This window comes from Thermobia domestica, chromosome 15 (assembly GCF_964235325.1).
Source record: "Thermobia domestica chromosome 15, izTheDome1.hap1.1, whole genome shotgun sequence".
In the NCBI taxonomy this organism is placed as follows: Eukaryota; Metazoa; Arthropoda; class Insecta; order Zygentoma; family Lepismatidae; genus Thermobia; species Thermobia domestica.
In genome coordinates this window covers 95,619,129-95,639,185 of record NC_137468.1, presented here as the reverse complement: position 1 = coordinate 95,639,185, position 20,057 = coordinate 95,619,129, and the positions used below count along the sequence as shown (strand labels likewise).

The window sequence follows — 20,057 nt, the reverse complement described above, 5'->3', positions numbered from 1 at the left end:
AGTACTTTAGTGTCTAATTTCATGGACATGATATGGCGGAATTCGAATGAATAGAACCAAAGTTACAAATGATTGTAACTTTAACTTTTTCAAAAGGCTTTATTTAAAAAAAAAAGAAAAAAACTGCTTAGATAAGTACCTCATCCAATCACAGAGATAGTTGTTAGTATGTAAAGACCATAATGCCATTTACTGCATTTTGATACCACAAACCGTTCTGCAGATATGGTAAATACTGGCAAATTTTACAACACTGCTCAAAATTAAGTAATTCCGAGAACTTGTTGTAGTTACACCTGCCATAAAGTATTTTGAGATGTTATGGAAGCAAAGAAAACCAATAACTGTTTTAATAAGTTACCACGAATACTCCATTTGAAGCAATATAGCAATTTGCATTTTAATTTTTTTTTTCAAATCTCCAGAACGTTTGAGAAATCAAATTGTTGTAAACGACATTATGATCTTTATATATATTCAAAACCATCTACGCAATTGGAAGTGATCTTATGAAAACACTTTTCTTAATAAAATCTTTTAAAGATGGTCAAATTTTCCATCCATTGTAACTTTGTAACTACTTGTAATCCATTTTAAGAACTAAAATTAGAAATACATCATATGATTAACACTAAGGGACTTCATGTATACGTTGACCCGTCCGTCTCACTTACATTGTAAATATTGTAAAAGCATACAAAATTTGGTTGTTTTTCGATGTATCTGATACTGTAGACTCCTCAGTTTACAACACTTAATAATAAGTGTTGTACTGTAAGTATTTGTTTAATATGTAGACTTGAAACATGTAATAATCTCACGTAGTGCTGTTTGAAAAAAATAAAGCTTTATGTTGAGCTGACAACACTGTTACTATAGTTGTATTGTAATGTATATCAAACAATGTCCACTTGTCGATATTTGCACGGTACCAAATTTCGGCGTTTCATATCTGTTAGTTCAAAAGTTAACATGGCGAAATATTCACTTCGAAAATCCTTTCTCTTTTGGTCTGAATAATCCTTGAAGCTTTCAGTGAAAGCGCTGAGATACTTGCATATTATATTTAATATGTTGTGTTCATGTTCATTGAACTTAGAAATGTATGAATAAGGGGAAATATTTCCACGTTGTTTTCATGTAAGCATTGTTTTCAAAGAAATAATTACTATTTTAACTCTCTTGGAGAGACGTATTAAACTGTTAAGAAAATATATCGGCAAGTATGCAATCTTAGTTTCGTATTCTTCATCAAGAAAGAAATCTTCAAGAATTGGCTTTGATCTCAAAGAAATCAACTTCCTCCTGCAGTTCGCAAACGCAAGTTAGAATCTTTTCAGTAGACAACTACCTCACTTTGACATCAAAGAAAAGATGATACGAACAAATTCAATCTTGTGATGTAAACAAATTCGCATTCACCTATATGAATGGGCTCAAGTCGTGATACAAAAAACACCTTCACACAATCACAGAACCTCTTTCTCCGCCCACCGCAGATGAGTATTCAATTGGACTTTTGGTGCACTCAACAACTTGTATCATTGACGTACAGGCTAAAATGCGACACATCGGACCACACTATATGTTTCCAGTTCAGTACAGTCTAATATATGTTTTCTTGAGCCCATTGGATAATTGCAGCTTTAAGCGCCCCAACGATAAGTGGTCTTGGCATTCACGGACTGCAGCAATTCCTGTTGTGTTTGAAAATGATTTTCCTTCACTAGATATGAAACGCGATGTGATGAGCCTAGATTCATAAACAGAAATAATCATACGTAGATTTACATGCGTTAGAGAAAAAGGCACATACGTCTCTGAAACATTCAAAAATCGGACCATAGTTTGCTTGCTGTTCGATGCAAAGATAGCAGTATGAAATAATATAATCGGTAGAACGTTTGTATACAGTTTTAGTTTGTCAATGATACCAGTTCGAAATCTTGATTAACTATTTTATATCACACACAAATGTACTGTATATAAATATCTGCTTCATTTTGCACTAATATTCAACTATATTATCTCACTCTTATTTTAGTTGAATATATATATATATACATATATATATATTCAACTAAAATAAGAGTGAGATATATATATATGTGTGTGTATTCTTGTTTTCATTATTCTTTTTTCACATCGAGTGTAATTATTCTATTTTATATTGTAACGTCCCACGTTTACGCACTAAGGGAAACAATGATGATGAGATGGGTGATAATGAACAACGACGAAAGTGGGAAGAAATGGAAGAGCCCCGAAAAAACCCGCCCACATATGTTTGTCCATCACAAAGCCCATTTGGCGGGACTTGAGATCCAACCAGGAGCCCCACATGCCAAAGGTGAGCGCTCTACCACTGAGCTACCGCGGCCCCAATTATTTTACTTGAAGTTTTAGTACTTGCTAATCTAAAAGTGAACTTTATTAAAATAAATTATGTTGTTGACAGTAAAAACTGTAACTGTACATTTAAAATACGTAAATGTTTGACAAAAAAAAAGTTAAACTGGACGGTAATGTTTGACCAGAATTAACTGTTGTTTTTATTTAGCACGGGATAAGTTAATATTATAACTCACTGAGTTTTATTAAAATATTTTCTTCGCATTGTAGTACACATAAAGCATTCCAGGAATAGAGAGAATATATTCGGGATGTAGTTCCACAAACGACGTAAATTTTCTGAAAAGATATGTGTGAAGAAGGCAATAACGTTTTGTCGAAACGTTCACATTAGATAATGTTGAGTATTGATTATTTTTTAATGAAGAAAAGATATATACCTTACAAAAAATCAACATAAAAAACTGCGAATCGGCATTAACCCTCATACCAAAGATTAAAAAAACACTTCTCACTTTTGCAACTTTTCAAGAATCTGTTGAAGTAAAATAGGAATATATTTTCTTGACATCCATGACGTCTTAGTCAGTATCTTGACAGTTTTCTTTTACTAGTGCTAGTATCTATGGTACTGACTCTTGACATCGATATTCATTGTTGATCGAGTCAACTTTATGTGTGCTTTCTCGTGTAACTCCATTGTTTATGATAGTGTTAAAAAGTAATCTCAATCTTGTGCCTTCGATTCAGTAAGTTTGTGCAGTAAATCTAGTTTGTCATTTTATATCGTGCATCTTGCACACCCAAAACTGTCAACTTCGTAGTTTTCAATTTAGTGAGCAGGAAAGTTAAATGAAGCAGTAATCAAAGCTTGAACGACTTTCTCCTCCAAGTATTGTTGTAAAGATTTTGATGGAATTGAGTAAGAATTAAATTATGTATACCGGGTGTTCTAAATGTGCATCCAAAAATCGTGTTCCACATAATTAACAATTTTGTACTACACTCTTTAGTTTGTACACTACATGATCATGTGCACAGTGTCTACATATTGACAATATTAGAGTGTGTCAAACCATATTAATACATTGCGTACCCTCTTCATCCTTCAACAATCCTTGGAGATCCTGGAAGGAGCTAGTCCTACAGGTGGCGGATGTCATACTAGAAAATGGCTTTCCACGTTTCTTCCTGTCCAATCGCCGTCCAGTCAAGTCTTACACATGTTCAATGGGACAAGTCCACTAAACCTTTTGGCGAGATGGAGGTGTCGTTTGACTTGAAGATTTTTTTTTGGGGGGGGGGGGTGATAGGAGAGATGTGTGGACTGAAATTGTCCTGTTGAGGACCAATTATTGGCCACCTAGACAACAACACAACTTGAATGATGTCCTGAATTAGGTTGCACTTATCAATGTACCCCTTATAAACTCCACAGGAGAATGTATCTTGCGGACTATCGGTCTCCATAATGATGCCTTGCATTGTTGTCGTACAATGTGGAAGGTGCCGCACACTCGAAAACAACAATCACTATCAAACCGACCTTCATCACCAAACACAATAATGCACCATTTATCTTTCCAATTCTTTCTTTCGCAACATCACTAGAAGCAGGTTGTACGGTGATATGGGATAAGGGGAAGTCTGCTGAACTCACACGCTTCCGTATTATTGCGTCCAGCAAATACAATGTCTATATCTGGTATATCTATATTACGGTCACCGTGCGTTTCACATTAGTAGACATTGAAGTTTCCGCTGTGTGTCCGTAACCTCTACCGTTCAAAACAGGGCTGAAGTGGGTGTTCACCTTACTCGGACCATTGGTACCAACATCCGTCCACAGTATACAATTTCCATGTTACTTGATACGCGATCTGCGGAATGATCATCCAGCCTTCCACAAGCTCACGGCATGCCTTCACTCAATCTTATTTAACTGCACGAACTGGGTTAGTCTGCATCGTCCTACCATGTCTTTAGAATTTGTAACTAATCCGGCGCACAGATGAAATACGAAACAGTCGACCATTTCTTTGGAAGATTACCAACTGTGGATAGGAGCTCGGAGTTTCCATGGCCAGTACTTCTTACTACGTGGCGCCATTGATTGTCATATATACAGCCGTATACCAGTAACTCACACATCACTTTCTTCTAGCTGTCCATTTCTCATGTGCTGATAGTGCATCTTGAAAATTAGAAAACAAATTAATTTATTAATCGCTTTAGTCTTTAGTTATTAATGCATCACTTTTTTGTTAGAAAGCACCAAATCCTAATCACTTTTCTATCCTTTATGCTTTTCCTTCCTTTTTTAAAAATATTTTTCATTTCCATATTTTTTATTCAGAGTATAGTATAAAATCTCATACACCATCCAAAATATAGAATATTATACGATGTGAAAATTTTCACTGCTGAAGATGTGGCATAACCATAGTCTGAAGGAAAAAGTCAGTATTGATAACTGTTGAATTTTCTACCTCTACGGAAGTTGGGTTCACCCTATCACATCTATTGATCTCAGTAACCTCCCAATACATTTTATTTCTAGCTGGAAACAAGGCGTGACATTGTAAAGTCCGTTTGTTCTTTTAAATGAAACTCCTTTAAAAAACAAATCAATATTTTTTTAAGTAACACTATGAAATTTGTATGCCCATGTTACTTATAGTGTGAATTTATTTTGAAAATCACGAAGCTCAAAGTCGTTGAATATTGTATTTAAACACAAATTTTGTAATTCAATCTACCTGCACAGAGTCATGGCAGCGTAATCGGTAAGGCAGCTAACTCCCAACTGGCCCGAGTTCAATCCTCGGCGGGAGCGGGAAAATTTTCTCGTTCTACCCTCGTTCCCATCTAGCTCTGAGGTTCACCCAACCTCTGCAGAATAATTATCTGGGCCAACTTGAGGCCGAAACGTGGTGCACATTATATAACTCCTCCATTAATGTCAAAGTCAAGAAAACATGGAGACTTTAACTCCACAGACAGCCCATGTCTCATATAGCCTTGATCCTGAAAGGTATGCTTAAGAGTCTTTATGCCCTGTCCCGAAAGGGAGTCTATATTTACTTTACTTTCCCTAATTTACTTTACTAATTACTTTACTAAAAATGCATAACATATTTGTTTATTAAAACTTACGTATTAACGTATTTACATATTTACAAAACGCATGCTTCTATATCACAATTATAGACATACACCACCCAGACAGAGAATACATAAAATAATAAATATGATACTACTAATATCGGATGGCGCACAAAAATCAATCCCTTCGAGCATATAAATTATATTACATACATTATGTATATTATATGCACACATTGTTACATACATGCTTATACGTATATTATACATATAAATTGTTTACAGAAGATAAATATGCAAACCTACATTTAATTTCCGATTATTAAAAGACGAGTACGCTGGCAAACAAGCCGGTTTTTCGTGCGCCACTTGGTGCACGTATAGCAACATAAAAATCAAAGTATTGTCTTTAAAACCTACTTGTCGGAAGAAATAATATAAAGTTCTCCGTGAATCTATCCTAGATCCTTTGTTAGTTTTGTGATATTATAAGATATAACAAATAAGTTTTAATCTAAAACAACCTTATTTGCTGATGATAACTAAATGATCAGAGTGAAATGATCTAATCATAAAAAATTAAACAAGAATGCTACTAGATGAATCAGTATGCTATACCAGTAAACAGAAATATTTCTACTTTGTTAATGAATATTTGAAAAAAAAAAACGCTTGTAAATGAATATTAAGATTTTAAAAAAGAAAGATAAGAAACTAGCATGTAGAACACTATTACTATAAAATGTATAAAACTATAAAATCATATTTGAAAAGTCGCCAATAAAATTAAGTATATGCTGAATATATATATTTTTTAATTAATAACAGTGGCGGCTTTTGAGGGAAGTCACATCTATGAAAATTACAATTTTTTAAGCTGCAAGCTAAAGGAAGAAAATTTACCTAATGTCCTCATTCTAATTGTGCAAAAATTATAACTTAGGTAAATTTTCTTTCTTTAGGTTGTAGCAATAACATTTTAATTTTATCGATGCGTCTTCTCTCAAGAACCGCCACTGGTTAAAAATTTCCGAGCAAAGTAATCAACTGAAATAGAATTTTCAGTACTCCACAGAGAATAAGAAAACTAAAATAAAATAGTCGACTTGTCTCGAAGTTATTGACAAAGAACATGACGATATACCCTTTTCCTGCTGATGGCTAGGTCTTATACTACGAGGAGCGTTGAAGTTAAACCCTAACTTCTAATTTTACAAGTTTTACAAGTATATAAAGAGATGCTAGTGTGGTGTTCTTAAAGCAAGTAGTAATAGCCAAGTGTGTCTTATTACTGATAGGTGGCGCACACGTCACATTCATGTTCAGAGACCGGTAATTAAGATGGCAGAGAAAAATGTTAGTGTATGCACGAAACAGCATGTAGTAATGAAGTTTTTTTTGCGAGGGTTTAAAATTCGCGAATACCTCCAACTGACTTCAAGACAGTACGAAAATGAGACGCTCAGCAGCAGTAAGATCTTTAAATTGTGCAAATATTTCAAAAATGGTCGTTGGTCCATCAGTAATGGTTCCAAACCCAGAGCAGTCATTTCTTTAAATATTAAACGCTTGGAACACCTGATCCATAATCTGTCGTCAAAATGGACCAGGCATTAATTAAACAATGGGCTAAGTGTATAAATGAGAGCAAATTTGTCGGAGTTCCATTTGTGCTTCCTTGTGGTTATATGGTTAGCGTACACGTCTTCGGCGCGGGAGACCCGGGTTCAATTCCCGGCGGAAGTTCATATGGTTCGGATCTCATATTAAGCTGTAGATCCACGTCTCATATAGCTTTGTTGCTGAATGGGACGCTAAACTCGAAATTTAACATACACACAAAAAAAGTCTCGGTTTGACTTGAACCTCCTTGCAATAACGAGATTGACTTTTGTATATTTTAACGTATCTGATATCATAGAACTAGCAATATATACAATAACTATTACTAATGTCTGTTTAAAGAGAACAGAAGTCCTTACCTGAACCCCCCAGTAATGCGCAATTCTTGCGTACAGTTTCAGAGCTTACTTACTCCTTCCTCAGTGCCGGTAGTAAAATTTCGCTAATGACTAATCACTTCTCTCATCAGACTGTTCCTTCCAATCATTACTAGGAAAATATTCTCCATGGTTATTTTTATATCATTCGCACCCCTCAAATTTCTTGACACAAAAGAGATAGATATGCTCTTCCCTGTACACTTAAATAATAGATACTAAATAACGGTTGCAAATGCGTGGTACCAAACATTTATCACACTAATGGTATTAAACTGGAAAATGTATAACAAAGTCAGTGCAGCTGAATATATTTCCAAGCGTAAACCATTGTAAACAAAGGAATGAAACCATTTAAATAGGTAATATTGACACACTGGTAGTTGGAATCCAAAAGATAATATCTATAATGCGTGTTGAAATTGTAGCTTGCTAGGCTGAAATATGATTAACCGTAGTGTACTAACATGTTTTAATACTCTATAGATACTAACACGAGTGAATTTTCCCCCACATAATTTTTTGGTGCAAAATTTTGGAAAAAAGCTAAGATTTTCAATATGTGACAAATCTGTAAGATAATATAGTTCGTATGACATATTTTTATCGTAAAAAGTAAATTTTGTATTAAATGTTTTCTTGACAAAATACGATTTTTTCTTTTGATGCGTTAAAATGTGAATTTTTGAAAAAAAAATTAAAAATTATAAATAAATACTTTAATCCAAAATTGCATTCAATACTATTGAAAACATAATAAAGATACTATATAAAAGTTTTTAACATAATAAGTGTGCAATAATATATAAAAATTATATGTGAGATGTGAGAGATCGTAAAAAGTAAATTTTGCATTAAACGTTTTCTTGGAAAAATAAGATTTTTTCTTTAGATGCGGTCCGATGTCAATTTTTTGAAAATTATTTTTAAAAAGTTCTAAATAAATAGTTTAATACAAAATTGCATACCATACCACTATAGAAAAAATAATAAAGATACTATATAAATTTAGAAGTGTTAATACTGTACAGATACTAACACGGGTGAATTTTCACCCACATCGGTTATACACAGAATAGCAAGTGCATAGAACGCGGCCGGTACGCATGTCAACACAAATCACACTAAAGCAGGGGAGCATATCTGGAAGTTCAGACACCTGCGACGCTTACGCCACCTACTGACAACGATTTGAAATTTTCTGTGGGTGAATTTTCACCCATGTTAGCACTCTACTGTTAAAATGCATATACCAACAGTTGAAATCGAGGAGTTAAATAGGAAAGTACTAAAATATTAATTTATTATTAATTAGCTCCACGTTGAAATAAATATATCATTTTTACCTGCAATTGGCCAATGTTTACAAGAATTAGGTAAGTTTTTCGCTTAGTTTGTAGAGATAATTTTTTTCATTTTTACTTAAACGATTTCCTCCAAGAGCCACCATTGACAGATCGTCAACATTAAAGCATACCGATGCCTCGAAGCAAGTTGCAACAAAAGAAAAAGTCAACGTTTTGTTTACGGGATTCAACGATTTTTTATTTCTAACATCAAAATAAAGGACATTTTCCTTAAATTATTAAATTGGAGAACTACTTAGATACATACTCAAAATGAACATCAAATGACAGTATAATAAGTCTACTAATTCCTTGAGAAATTTTGTTCAATTTCATAATATTTTTTTACAAAATCAAATTTTGAAAAAAAAAATAATAAACATCAACGTATTAGTTATGTAATCGTTTGATAAACACATTGAAGAATATGACAGTCTTTAATTCAATACTTTGTAGAAACAATTCTTTGTTTCAATAAAAATAACAATAGTTGACCTCTATATTAAAAATTAAACCTTTTCAGTTGCTAGACATTGCTGGCTGGCTCTTCAATAATGCAAACTTTTACATATTTTTACAACCTACTATAAAGGAAATAAAATTTCTGTTCATTAAAAAAAATAATCGATTCAAATGTGCAAATTCTCTGTAATATGAATATATTGTTCAAAATGTATTATAGTGATAATAATAGAATCATTCATTTCAATTAAGAACAACGAAAATACCAAAGACAAAATATTTTCCTTAGACAATATTGGCTTATTGTACGATCATAATATTCGTAAAAGTACGTTGTATTTTATTTATTTTATGAGTCATCATCATAAGTATGATGAAATTTTATTTCGTTTGTACTCTTAATAGATCCTATTTTTTTTTTTTTTAAAAAAAAGTTTCTTTGAATGTTTACAGTTAAAGGTGAAAAGGAAAGCGAGAAATTATGACAATATAGCTATAATCATGTTTAAATAAATCTTTCCATCTACATTTCGGATACTTGAATCGTGTATCCATTAAGTTTCCAAACATTATTACTTAAAACGATTCAAATATCAGAAATATCGATGTTGAAAAGACATTGTCTAGACAGGAATATTAAGAAAGTTCTATATTTAAAATGTGTTTCTTACGTCCCACAAGCACTTATACGTTCCATCATTTTTGTTTTGGAAGATCTTAGAAAGAATAAGTGCAGTAGGTTTTAACGTGCCTTCACAAATCAAAATCTGATTTACGTGAAAATTAAACCGCAAAGAAACCAAACATATGACAACTTACAGAATTATACGATGTGATTAGAAAGAATTCTAAGATTGTCTATATGGATTATTTTTGAAATTCGTAATTAATCTGAAATTCACTATATTGAACGTGCATAGTTCTCCTAATTTTCTTTTATCAAAGTCAAAAGATTTTGTTATGGTATTGGAAATAATCAGTGGCGGCTTTAGTGGGTAGGCCGCTAGGCACGGGCCTATTCAAAAATTTTGAAAAATATATAAACGCTAAAAGATACAATAAAGAGTAAATATATTTTCCACTATTTATATTAATGGTAGATAATTATTTAATAAATAGCATAAATCACTACTATAAAAGTAATTTCCTACTGTCATTAATTAATCAGATGTGTGTATGTATCCATAAGAGAGGGAGTGTGTCTACCCAAAATTAAAATCCTAAAGCCACGCCTGGGAATAATGGTGTATATATAGTATAGAAGATGAACAGCCCTCTATTGAAACAACCTTAATTAAAGAATATTTGAACTAAACCTTTTTTATCAAACACACTTTCTCCTCCATGGACTAACAAGTGAGAGCTCAAGCGTGATACGGTTCTCATTATTTTAAGTCTATGATATATATTTAATGAATAGCAACAAAAATCATATTTACAATAATATTACATTAAAATAATACAAGATTTCAGAGTTTGTTGCTCGAATACTCGTTCTCGTAAACACTTACTTATACAAAGATTCGAGAAATCTATTTAAATATAGCAAACTTTTGGATATTTTTCAATGTTTTAAGTAGATTATAGTACAGCCTTGAACAGTTTTGGTCAGTCACTGCATTGCTGTTTGTGCTTCCCTGCGTAGCATGGTGTAGTATGTGTATAGACATTTTATAAAGGTTTCACAGAAAATTTTAAGTAGTCTCCTTTTTCCTCCATTTAGTTTGAGTAAATTTGGTTTAGTTCCGCTTAGGATATAATCATAGTAACCTATAAACGTTTTCTTCAAATTTAATTATTAGTTGGACTCAATTAAGTTCATTTGTTCTCATTCTTGATCAAAAAAACTTGATTTGTTTTTGTTAATCCAAGTATTTGTTTTTCTGTGCCTTTTTTAAATCTCACTTTTTAATTAAAAGAAATATAACATGGATCACAATAAATGCACAGTTTATTTTAATTTGAGCTTTATTCTCTGATACGAAAAGTTAGAGCAAAATATTCATATATATATATATATACATAATTTCTAATTTAACAGAATAGCGATTAAAAAAACTAGAAATATTTTGTTACCAAGAGAAATAATTGTGATAATTATTAATAAGTTTCTTTTATATCAAAATATTTCTTTTAGCTTTAGTCGTGATCTCATATCTGATATCATTTTGAATGATTTTTTCATACAGCCAGTGGAATTGTTATACAAAAGTATCGAAGAGTACGAAGAGGAGCTAAATGGAGCCCCCATAGAGGAAATATATAAAATCTACCAGGAACAGGAGAAAGAAAGACAAGGTACGATCTGCTAACACTGACATCATACCAAGTAGTTAAATGTGACCAGTTTTTGCCAACCTTTTAACACTTGACTACCATGTATGAATGAAATTAGACACTATTTTCGTAGGAATATACAATTCTCTTATATTTTATCACAACATGCCTTGCATGTACACATTGTATCTATAGACTTCAGTGGGTATACATTTTAAACGTCTCTTTCAATTTCTTTCTTAGCTGCAACAATAGTGTTAGAAAACATTTTTGTGGAAATATTTAAGTAACTATTTGAACTTACAATTAACGTAAGTAGTCGTAAATATATTCTTTAAAGAAACATTTGGAACTTCTTTGTAAGATTAAAATAACTCACCATAACTTTATTATTATTTATTTCACTTGGATCCAAACGTTTACAAATTAATGTTCTTACAATTTTCAAAATTGGTTCATCGTTGTCACATTCATACAAGTACATTATAAGTAGTCCTGGGCCAATTTTCGATGGAAAGAGATACCTTTATCATATAATTTCTTCCAGAAGTTGCCACACAATCAGAAACTCAATGAACTTCGAATATCATATTTAGCTGAGAGAAAGCTCAATATTTTAGTCCATGGAAATTTTTATTTCGTCCTTAGACATTGGTTTGCAATCAGATATACTGCATAATTAATAATCAGACACGAACATGCCAGTAAACCAGTTTGGATGTTGAAAATTGAATCTTTTGTTTTAAAACGTAAAAATATGTGTATTTATATAATTTTAGTAACAAAAATATTATCAAACCTCATTAAAAATTCTTGTAGCAAATTCTTAAATCGTTGTAATTTGACAGAACTCACGCTGAGAATATATTATGAAATTTAAAAAATTAAAATCGTTTTTGCATCAATTATCAATATCGTATATTAAGTCTCCAACTTCATAGATTGATAATCATATCATATATACTATTTACGTATTATTTCTTGCTTTAGCGAAATCAATCGTGGGCTTGAACGAAAAATTACACAGTTGTAAACAGCCTCTGAATTTAATCTTAATCTATATTACCATTTAAGAAGTAAATAAAATTACTAATGTTACAATTTTAGGTATCTTCTACAGCACATAAGAAAACTAAACTGATCATTGAGCCTTTGATTTGAGCTGTCGGCTGATTTTCTCCATCAATTGAATGAAATCATGGCTATTTCGTGAATTTTTGATACTGTAATGTTGTGCATTTTGAAATTATTGTTATTTTCAAAGTTATAACATTTATTGAGAACAAACTTCGGTTTATAGTGATTTCAACAAATAATCACGGTACTGTGAAATCCATAAACAACACTAATAATTTTATAGGTGTTAAATTTATATTAAATATGCTTTGTATACTGCCTTTGTTATTCCTCTACTGTTAGTTAATATCTTTGGTGAATTCTGTTAACAATTGTATTTTAGTAGGATTACAGTTTGAGGTTTTAATTCCAAGAAATCACAAGCTTCGTTTCTCATCTCTTCCATTGAAGGATGAAGAAAAAGTAATAATAATAGTGAGAGAACAAGATCCAAGGAGGAAACTACAGGAAATTGTGAAAGAGTTTCCCTCGATTGATTAAAGCTGAGTAACAAGTTGACATAGCTACGGTATAGTTGTTGAACGTAAAGATTGCAATAAGTATGATGACCTAATATAGATCAGTATTGTTCTTCTTCATAGCTCTACCAATTTCGAAATAAATTTATTAGGGTATTTTGTACGGTTTTTATCTATGCCACAGATTCAACCATGTACGTTTTTAGGGAGAGATATTTTTTCATTTATTTTCCCAATTCAGCGTCGGACCTTGTTTATTGGTTTTGCCAATAAAATTAGCAATACAGACTTGCAGTGATAGATTTCAATATACTTACTTGCGCATTCCACACCTAACAACACTACATCCTTAGTTTCCCTATACGACGTCACACTACTCTGCCTAGCATCTTCAAACTCTGATATATTTTGCAAAGATGAGGTCTGTGAATATGTCTCTGTCTCTCTTACACTGTTACAAGGCTATCTTTTGAGACTTCCTTAAGCAAATGTCTTTCGGTGTCGACTTTTTAATTACTATTTTTTTAAGGTTTGTTACAAGACTATTAAAAAGAACACTTTTGGTTATATATTTAAGTCCTTAGTACACAGGACACTGAAGTTTAGAATCAAAATAACTTGATAAGTGAGATTTATTTACTCTATTTCGTTCTTTTTTCGGAAAAGTTTGTAAGTAATCTTTCCTACTGTTTCTCCTACTTTAACAGTGGTATCAAATATCTGTATGGTGTGTGTCTTCTGTTTCCAGGGAAACTAGAGAAATGCCGTCTACTGAGAAAAGAATTAATACAAGCTGATGGAAAACCAAAGAATACTCTTCTGAAAGAAAACTCCCCGCCATTACTTACAATCGAAAATAAGAAGCACTGCATATCAAGAAAGGATATTTTAGATAAGGAAAACAAAGCAAGAGCTTCTGTTCAGAAAGGTATGTATGAATATCAAGGATAAGGATACACGTTTTCTTAAGTTATATTTTGTAAATTGACTGTCATTTATAACATCATTATAACCGCCCAAAGAACAAAATAAAAATTACAATAGAGAAAACATTTTCTCTTTTGACTCGTAGCTGGAATATTGGACCAAGTCGTAAATTGATATTACACACCTCAATCAAGAAATATTATTTTTATGATTCTTCCTTCTTTCCAAACTCATCCGCGAATTTCACCTGAATCAAAGAATAAATGGTTCCTTACAAAAATATATCTCCAAAAATCACGAAAAATGTGATTTTTAAAGTTCATCAAGATTACAAAACGAGCTTCAAATAAATTAATTTCTATTGTTTAATTCAAAACTATTTTATAAATGAAAATATTCCCTTTGCTTCAAAATGATCCCAAGTTCAAAACTATTTCAATTAAAAACTTGTAAATAAATTGTTATTGTTAAGCCTGAACGCAAAAATGTTATTTTCTAGTATGTAGGTAACCCTGCTGTATGCATATGTATACTCTGAATTATTAATTGCTGAAGTTTATATATACAATTTAATATTCTCAAGTACCTTATAAAATCATATCAAATCTAAGATGATCAAGTTGGTTTTGGAATTATGTTGATTTGGTATGGAATGATACTGCGGAGTAAGTTATGTATCAGATTATGTATCAGATTTGTGTATCAGATTAATACAATAAGTATAGCAATACACTAATAGCTGTGTGTTATACGAATTTAATACAAAATTATACTTATTTTCTTGCGCTTATCGATAAAACTGTATATATTATGAAACTACTTGGTGTCTTTTTTTTTAAAAAAAAAACTTTGAAACTTTAAGAATAACTCGTGCATCAAGTTGCGTACTCACAGATTGTTGTTTTTGTTTGCTTTAGCATTATTACTAGATAATCAGGAAATGTGAAGTAGAGAATTTTGGAAGGGGTGTCGTATCTGTATTAGATACTTGTATGCAATAGCAGATACGTGTATTAATATCATCCAAAACTCAACCCAATAACGATTTGAAAGAGATATAGGATATAATTTCTGTGACAAATTACTTTGAGTTACTGATGCTCAAGTGAAAACTCGAAATTTTGCTTTTTAAAAAAGCTAATGGGAAATGATTACCTTATTTTTTAATATATGCTAGTATTTTTGTTAATAATCACAAAAATTGCAATCACATGATAAATATTATTATATTATTATTAATTTGGTAAGGCCTGTATCCTTATGTAGTAACCTCCTAAGAGATCAAGAATTCTAGAATATTATTAGAAAAAATATTATTTACTAAATATTTTCTCTAATTTCTACCATAATAACATCACAAAAGTAGTATATCAATTTTACATGAGTTTGCTATTCAATACAAATAAAATGATACCTCGTACCGTACATGTTTGTAGGACGAAATCAGTTAGATATTATAGTGCATTGAAGATTAACTAGCACAGGAAATGCGACATTCTTCAATATGATGGCTCGGACAAAGCTTGGATATGACATTTCGTATAACTATTTTACAGTTATGTAATGTTTCATGCTTTCTCCCAGGATAAATGTCTAATTTTGGTGGGATAAAACTGGTTTGTTCTGAATGGATAAAACTGGTTTGTTCTGATATTAGAGTAAACACACTTGTAAAATGATTTTGCAAGCTTATCAAAAAGTAGAGTTTCGTATTGTAATTACTGTTTCATTTTCAATACTTTTATCTTTATCAATATAACATTTTGGATTTAATTCCTTTGTGACTTTTTTTTTCAATACTTTAGATTTACTGCTAGAATCATTTATGCTTTTTCCTTTAGTTACTCTAACTCAGAATTTTGATATTTGTCTCTGAAATATATCTCATAATCTGTAGGTTTAATTTAGAAATTCACACACTCACATTCCTCCAGAAAGGGAAAGAACTAAGGAGGACACATGCCCTTCTAAATCATCCTCGTTCCTCTAAATTATTCCCAACAGGGTTCAAAAGATTACGTGTACCGTTCACTCCTTTCTAAAATTTGCTGTTGACTATGAAACCTGCACAATTGTAAAGCAAAACGGGATGAACACTTCTGAAAAAATACAAACATGTCTTGTTTTGTATTTTAAAATACTGTTCAATTTCTTTTAATGGCAAACTACTTAACTGGAATGTACGAATTGAGTAAGAATTAGAATTAGCGGGATCAACAAGAAATATGGCTTCATTACAGCATGTATTCCCTTGCATGTGTCAAATAATATTTCTCAAATATGTGATTCTGTCTTTCTATAATCTTGAGAAGGCAAATCCTGAAGGATGGTTCCTAATTAGTCGAAGAAAAAAATACATTCAACAACATTACATTGTGTTCTTGTTCAATATGTATGTGTGTTGTAAGTTTTACTACGTTAGCTAAATAAGAAATGTAACTGATTTGATAGTATTTGCGTCGAATAGTGAAGGAAATATTTCAAAAATATTATTTTGTTTATTTGCAAGATTATAATATAACCAGGTATGTGAAGATTGTTTGGCAAAAGAAGAGCATAAATTTTGGTCAAAACAAAATTCTTGTACATTAAATAACAGTACTATAATTATTATATATTTTAGGTGAAAAATCAACATTAAAAGCTTTGGAAAATAGTAATATCTTTAAGAACTCCCCTAAAGAGACTGACATCAATGCTGGAAGCCGGTAAGTTACAGTAGTGTTGAAACTCATATGTTACGAAGTTAATTATCATTGATAACTGTTGTTGTTTGGGGTTGTCAGATCTCCGGCCAGTGCTCAGAGTGCCTAAATTTGAAATGCACTCTACGAGTCTACGGGCAAACGTACTAAATTTATAAACTGAAATATTAAATTACATATAATAAATTATCTATGCCATTTATGCTTAATATATATTGTATTACTAGTTAGTTACCTACCGGTACAAGAATTATATTTGTATGGTAATAAAAAGCTAGGTTAATTTGTTTTCATTGTTGCGTTTGTATTGCTGCGCGATAAAGCAATGCTTTCATTTAATGATTTGACAAAAATGGGAATGAAACTTACAATTAGTTTCGATGGGAATGAACTGCACAATGAGTTTTCTGTTTTAAAATCTACTATAATATCAGCACGTGATAGAATAGATGATAATAATTCATGTAAGTTCCTGAGTGCACTCTTCGGGAAAGCAAATGCACAAAGTTGATTAAAATAATGAATTGTATTCTCGCTGTACCAGTCAGCAATACACATATCGAACAAGTGTTTAGTGTAATGTGGTCAGTATTAACGAAACTTTTGATGACCGAAATTTTGTTCAGATGAAAATGACCTGTTAAGATTTCAACAAAATAGCAGTGAAAAATAAGGCTCTTCTTGACGCAGTGAGAATCTCCAAAAGAATGCAAATAAGGTAAACGCTCATAATCACTAACGTGTTGTGTTATTTTAGTTTAGTTTAGTATAGTGTGGTTATAAATGTTAGAAATAATGATATTTTTTGTTATACTTTATTACTAATGTGTCTGAAACTCGTGTAGAATCAAGATAATACAATCACTGAATTAGTTGTTCGCAAATTAAGTCTTCCTCACCACTTTTTAAATTTGAATAAATAACGTAGACAGTAAAGAATATCCAAAATATAGAAAGTAAGCCAGGTAGTATCTACAAAGGTTTTGAATGAACTCGTTCTAAATCTTTTCTTACAGGTCAAAAGTCTGGATGCGTAATTTATCAGGTCATAATTATTACGCACTGAAATTTCTGCACAATATGAAAATAAATACTAATTGATTTTGTAACATTTTGTGAGTTTAAAATGACTCACTTATGAAAATTATCGTGATATTTGTCCTTATTGAATTAATACTTTAAAAAATAAATAAATAAAAGTTTTTGGATATTGATAATATTCATGTATAAGGGGATCAGCGAATTTAAGAAAGGCTATCAACCTCGTGCTTATATATTAAAGAAATCTGACGGAACAGTTCTCACCGATACGGATAGCCTCTTAAATAGATGGAAAGATTTCTTTGACGATTTGCTGAACACGCAGCCAAAAACTAATGTGCGTGGAGAAAAGGAGATACACACCGCAGAACCGTATATTCCAGAACCCAATCGAATAGAAGTGGAAGCCGCTATAAAGAAATTGAAGAAACACAAATCTCCGGGTGTAGATGAAATTCCGGCTGAGTTAATTTTAGCTGGAGGCGAAAAATTGTGGAACAAGATACACAAACTCATTCTCCTTATCTGGAACAAGGAAGAATTGCCACAAGAGTGGAAAGAATCAATCATTGTTCCAATTCACAAGAAAGGCGATAAAACTGACTGTAATAATTATCGAGGCATTTCTCTTCTGTCAACATCCTATAAAATCCTTTCAAATATTCTGTTAGCAAGATTGACCCCATACGCAGATGAAATTATTGGAGATTATCAGTGCGGATTTAGACGAAATCGATCAACTATCGACCAAATATTTACCATTCGCCAAATACTCGAAAAGAAGTGGGAATACAATACCCCGGTACATCAACTATTTATTGATTTTAGAAAGGCTTACGACTCGGTTAGGAGAGAAACATTATACAACGTTCTTACAGAACTTGGAATACCGAGAAAGCTAATTAGATTAATTAGGATATGTTTAAGTGAATCCCAAAGTAAAGTCCGGGTAGGAAAATTTTTGTCCACGAGCTTCCACGTCGAAAATGGCCTGAAACAAGGGGATGCGTTGTCGCCATTGTTATTTAACTTTGTGCTGGAATACGCCATAAGGAAAATCAAAGATAGCAACCAGGGCCTAGAGTTGAACGGCATTCACCAGGTTATGGCATATGCTGATGATGTAAATTTAATAGGGGATGATAGGAGAACAGTAGAAATAAATGCAGAGATCTTATTAAACGCTTGCAGGGACATGGGTTTAGAAGTAAACGCAGAGAAAACTAAATACATGGAAGTGCGTCGGGACCGTAATACGGCAAATTGTGGAGGCGTTAAAATATTAAATAATGCTTTTGATAAAGTGGATACTTTCAAATATTTAGAATCAATATTAACAGACGAAAATCATATTCACGAAGAAATTAAATGTAGACTAAAAGCAGGAAATTCGTGTTACTATTCGGTTCAAAATCTCTTGTCGTCGCGAATTCTGCCGAGGAATTTGAAGCTTAAAATATATAAAACGATAATCATGCCTGTTGTTCTGTATGGTTGTGAAACATGGTCGCTTACTCTGAGGGAAGAACATAGACTGAAAGTATTTGAGAACAGGATCCTGAGGAGAATATTCGGACCCAAGAGGAACGAGAATGGGGAATGGCGGAAACTTCATAACGAGGAACTACATAGTTTATACGGTTTACCCAACATTGTTAGGGTCGTCAAGTCTAGGAGGCTTAGGTGGGCAGGTCATGTAGGTAGAATGGAAGAAGGTAGAAACGCTTTCAAAGTCTCGACTGGTAGACCCATAGGAAAACGACCATTAGGAAGACCTAGGCTCAGATGGGAGGACAATATTAAGATGGATCTCGCAGAGATAGGAATACAAAGTAGAAACTGGATGCAATTAGCTAAGGATAGAAGTCAGTGGAGAGCTTTTGTGAACGCGGCACTGAACCTCCGGGTTCCATAGGCCATAGAGTTAGTTAGTTAGTTATTGATAATATTATTATATATGTCGAACTGATTACACATGCTGAAGCCAGAGAACTAAATCAGGCATCTCTTGCGTACGAAAATTTCCAATCTTGCAACTGCGAAACTGCAGGTAGACATGAAAAGTAGGATGTAGTAGCAGAAGATATAAATTTCCTTAGAGAATGTTTACCTCCTTTCTAAATATGGGCTTTAGCTACTTTTAATCTGCAAAATTACATTTCACTTCACACAAAAGAAGTCGTCTTCTTACGAATACTCCAAGAAGAGTGCCCATTAAGGAGTACTTGCCAAACTTTCTCACTCTAT

At 32.2% G+C, this 20,057-nt stretch overlaps 1 protein-coding gene across 2 annotated transcripts in view; it reads left to right on the top strand.

Annotated features, from left to right (window-relative positions):
- The window catches only part of LOC145671155 (uncharacterized), a 119,074-nt gene that overhangs the window by 54,219 nt on the left and 44,798 nt on the right, over nt 1–20,057 (top strand). For both annotated transcript variants that reach the window (XM_081739990.1, XM_081739989.1), the window contains exons 3-5: nt 11,455–11,563; nt 13,886–14,065; nt 16,688–16,772. In XM_081739990.1, the coding sequence (XP_081596116.1) occupies nt 11,455–11,563; nt 13,886–14,065; nt 16,688–16,772 (374 nt within the window). The remainder of the gene's footprint in view (nt 1–11,454; nt 11,564–13,885; nt 14,066–16,687; nt 16,773–20,057) is intronic.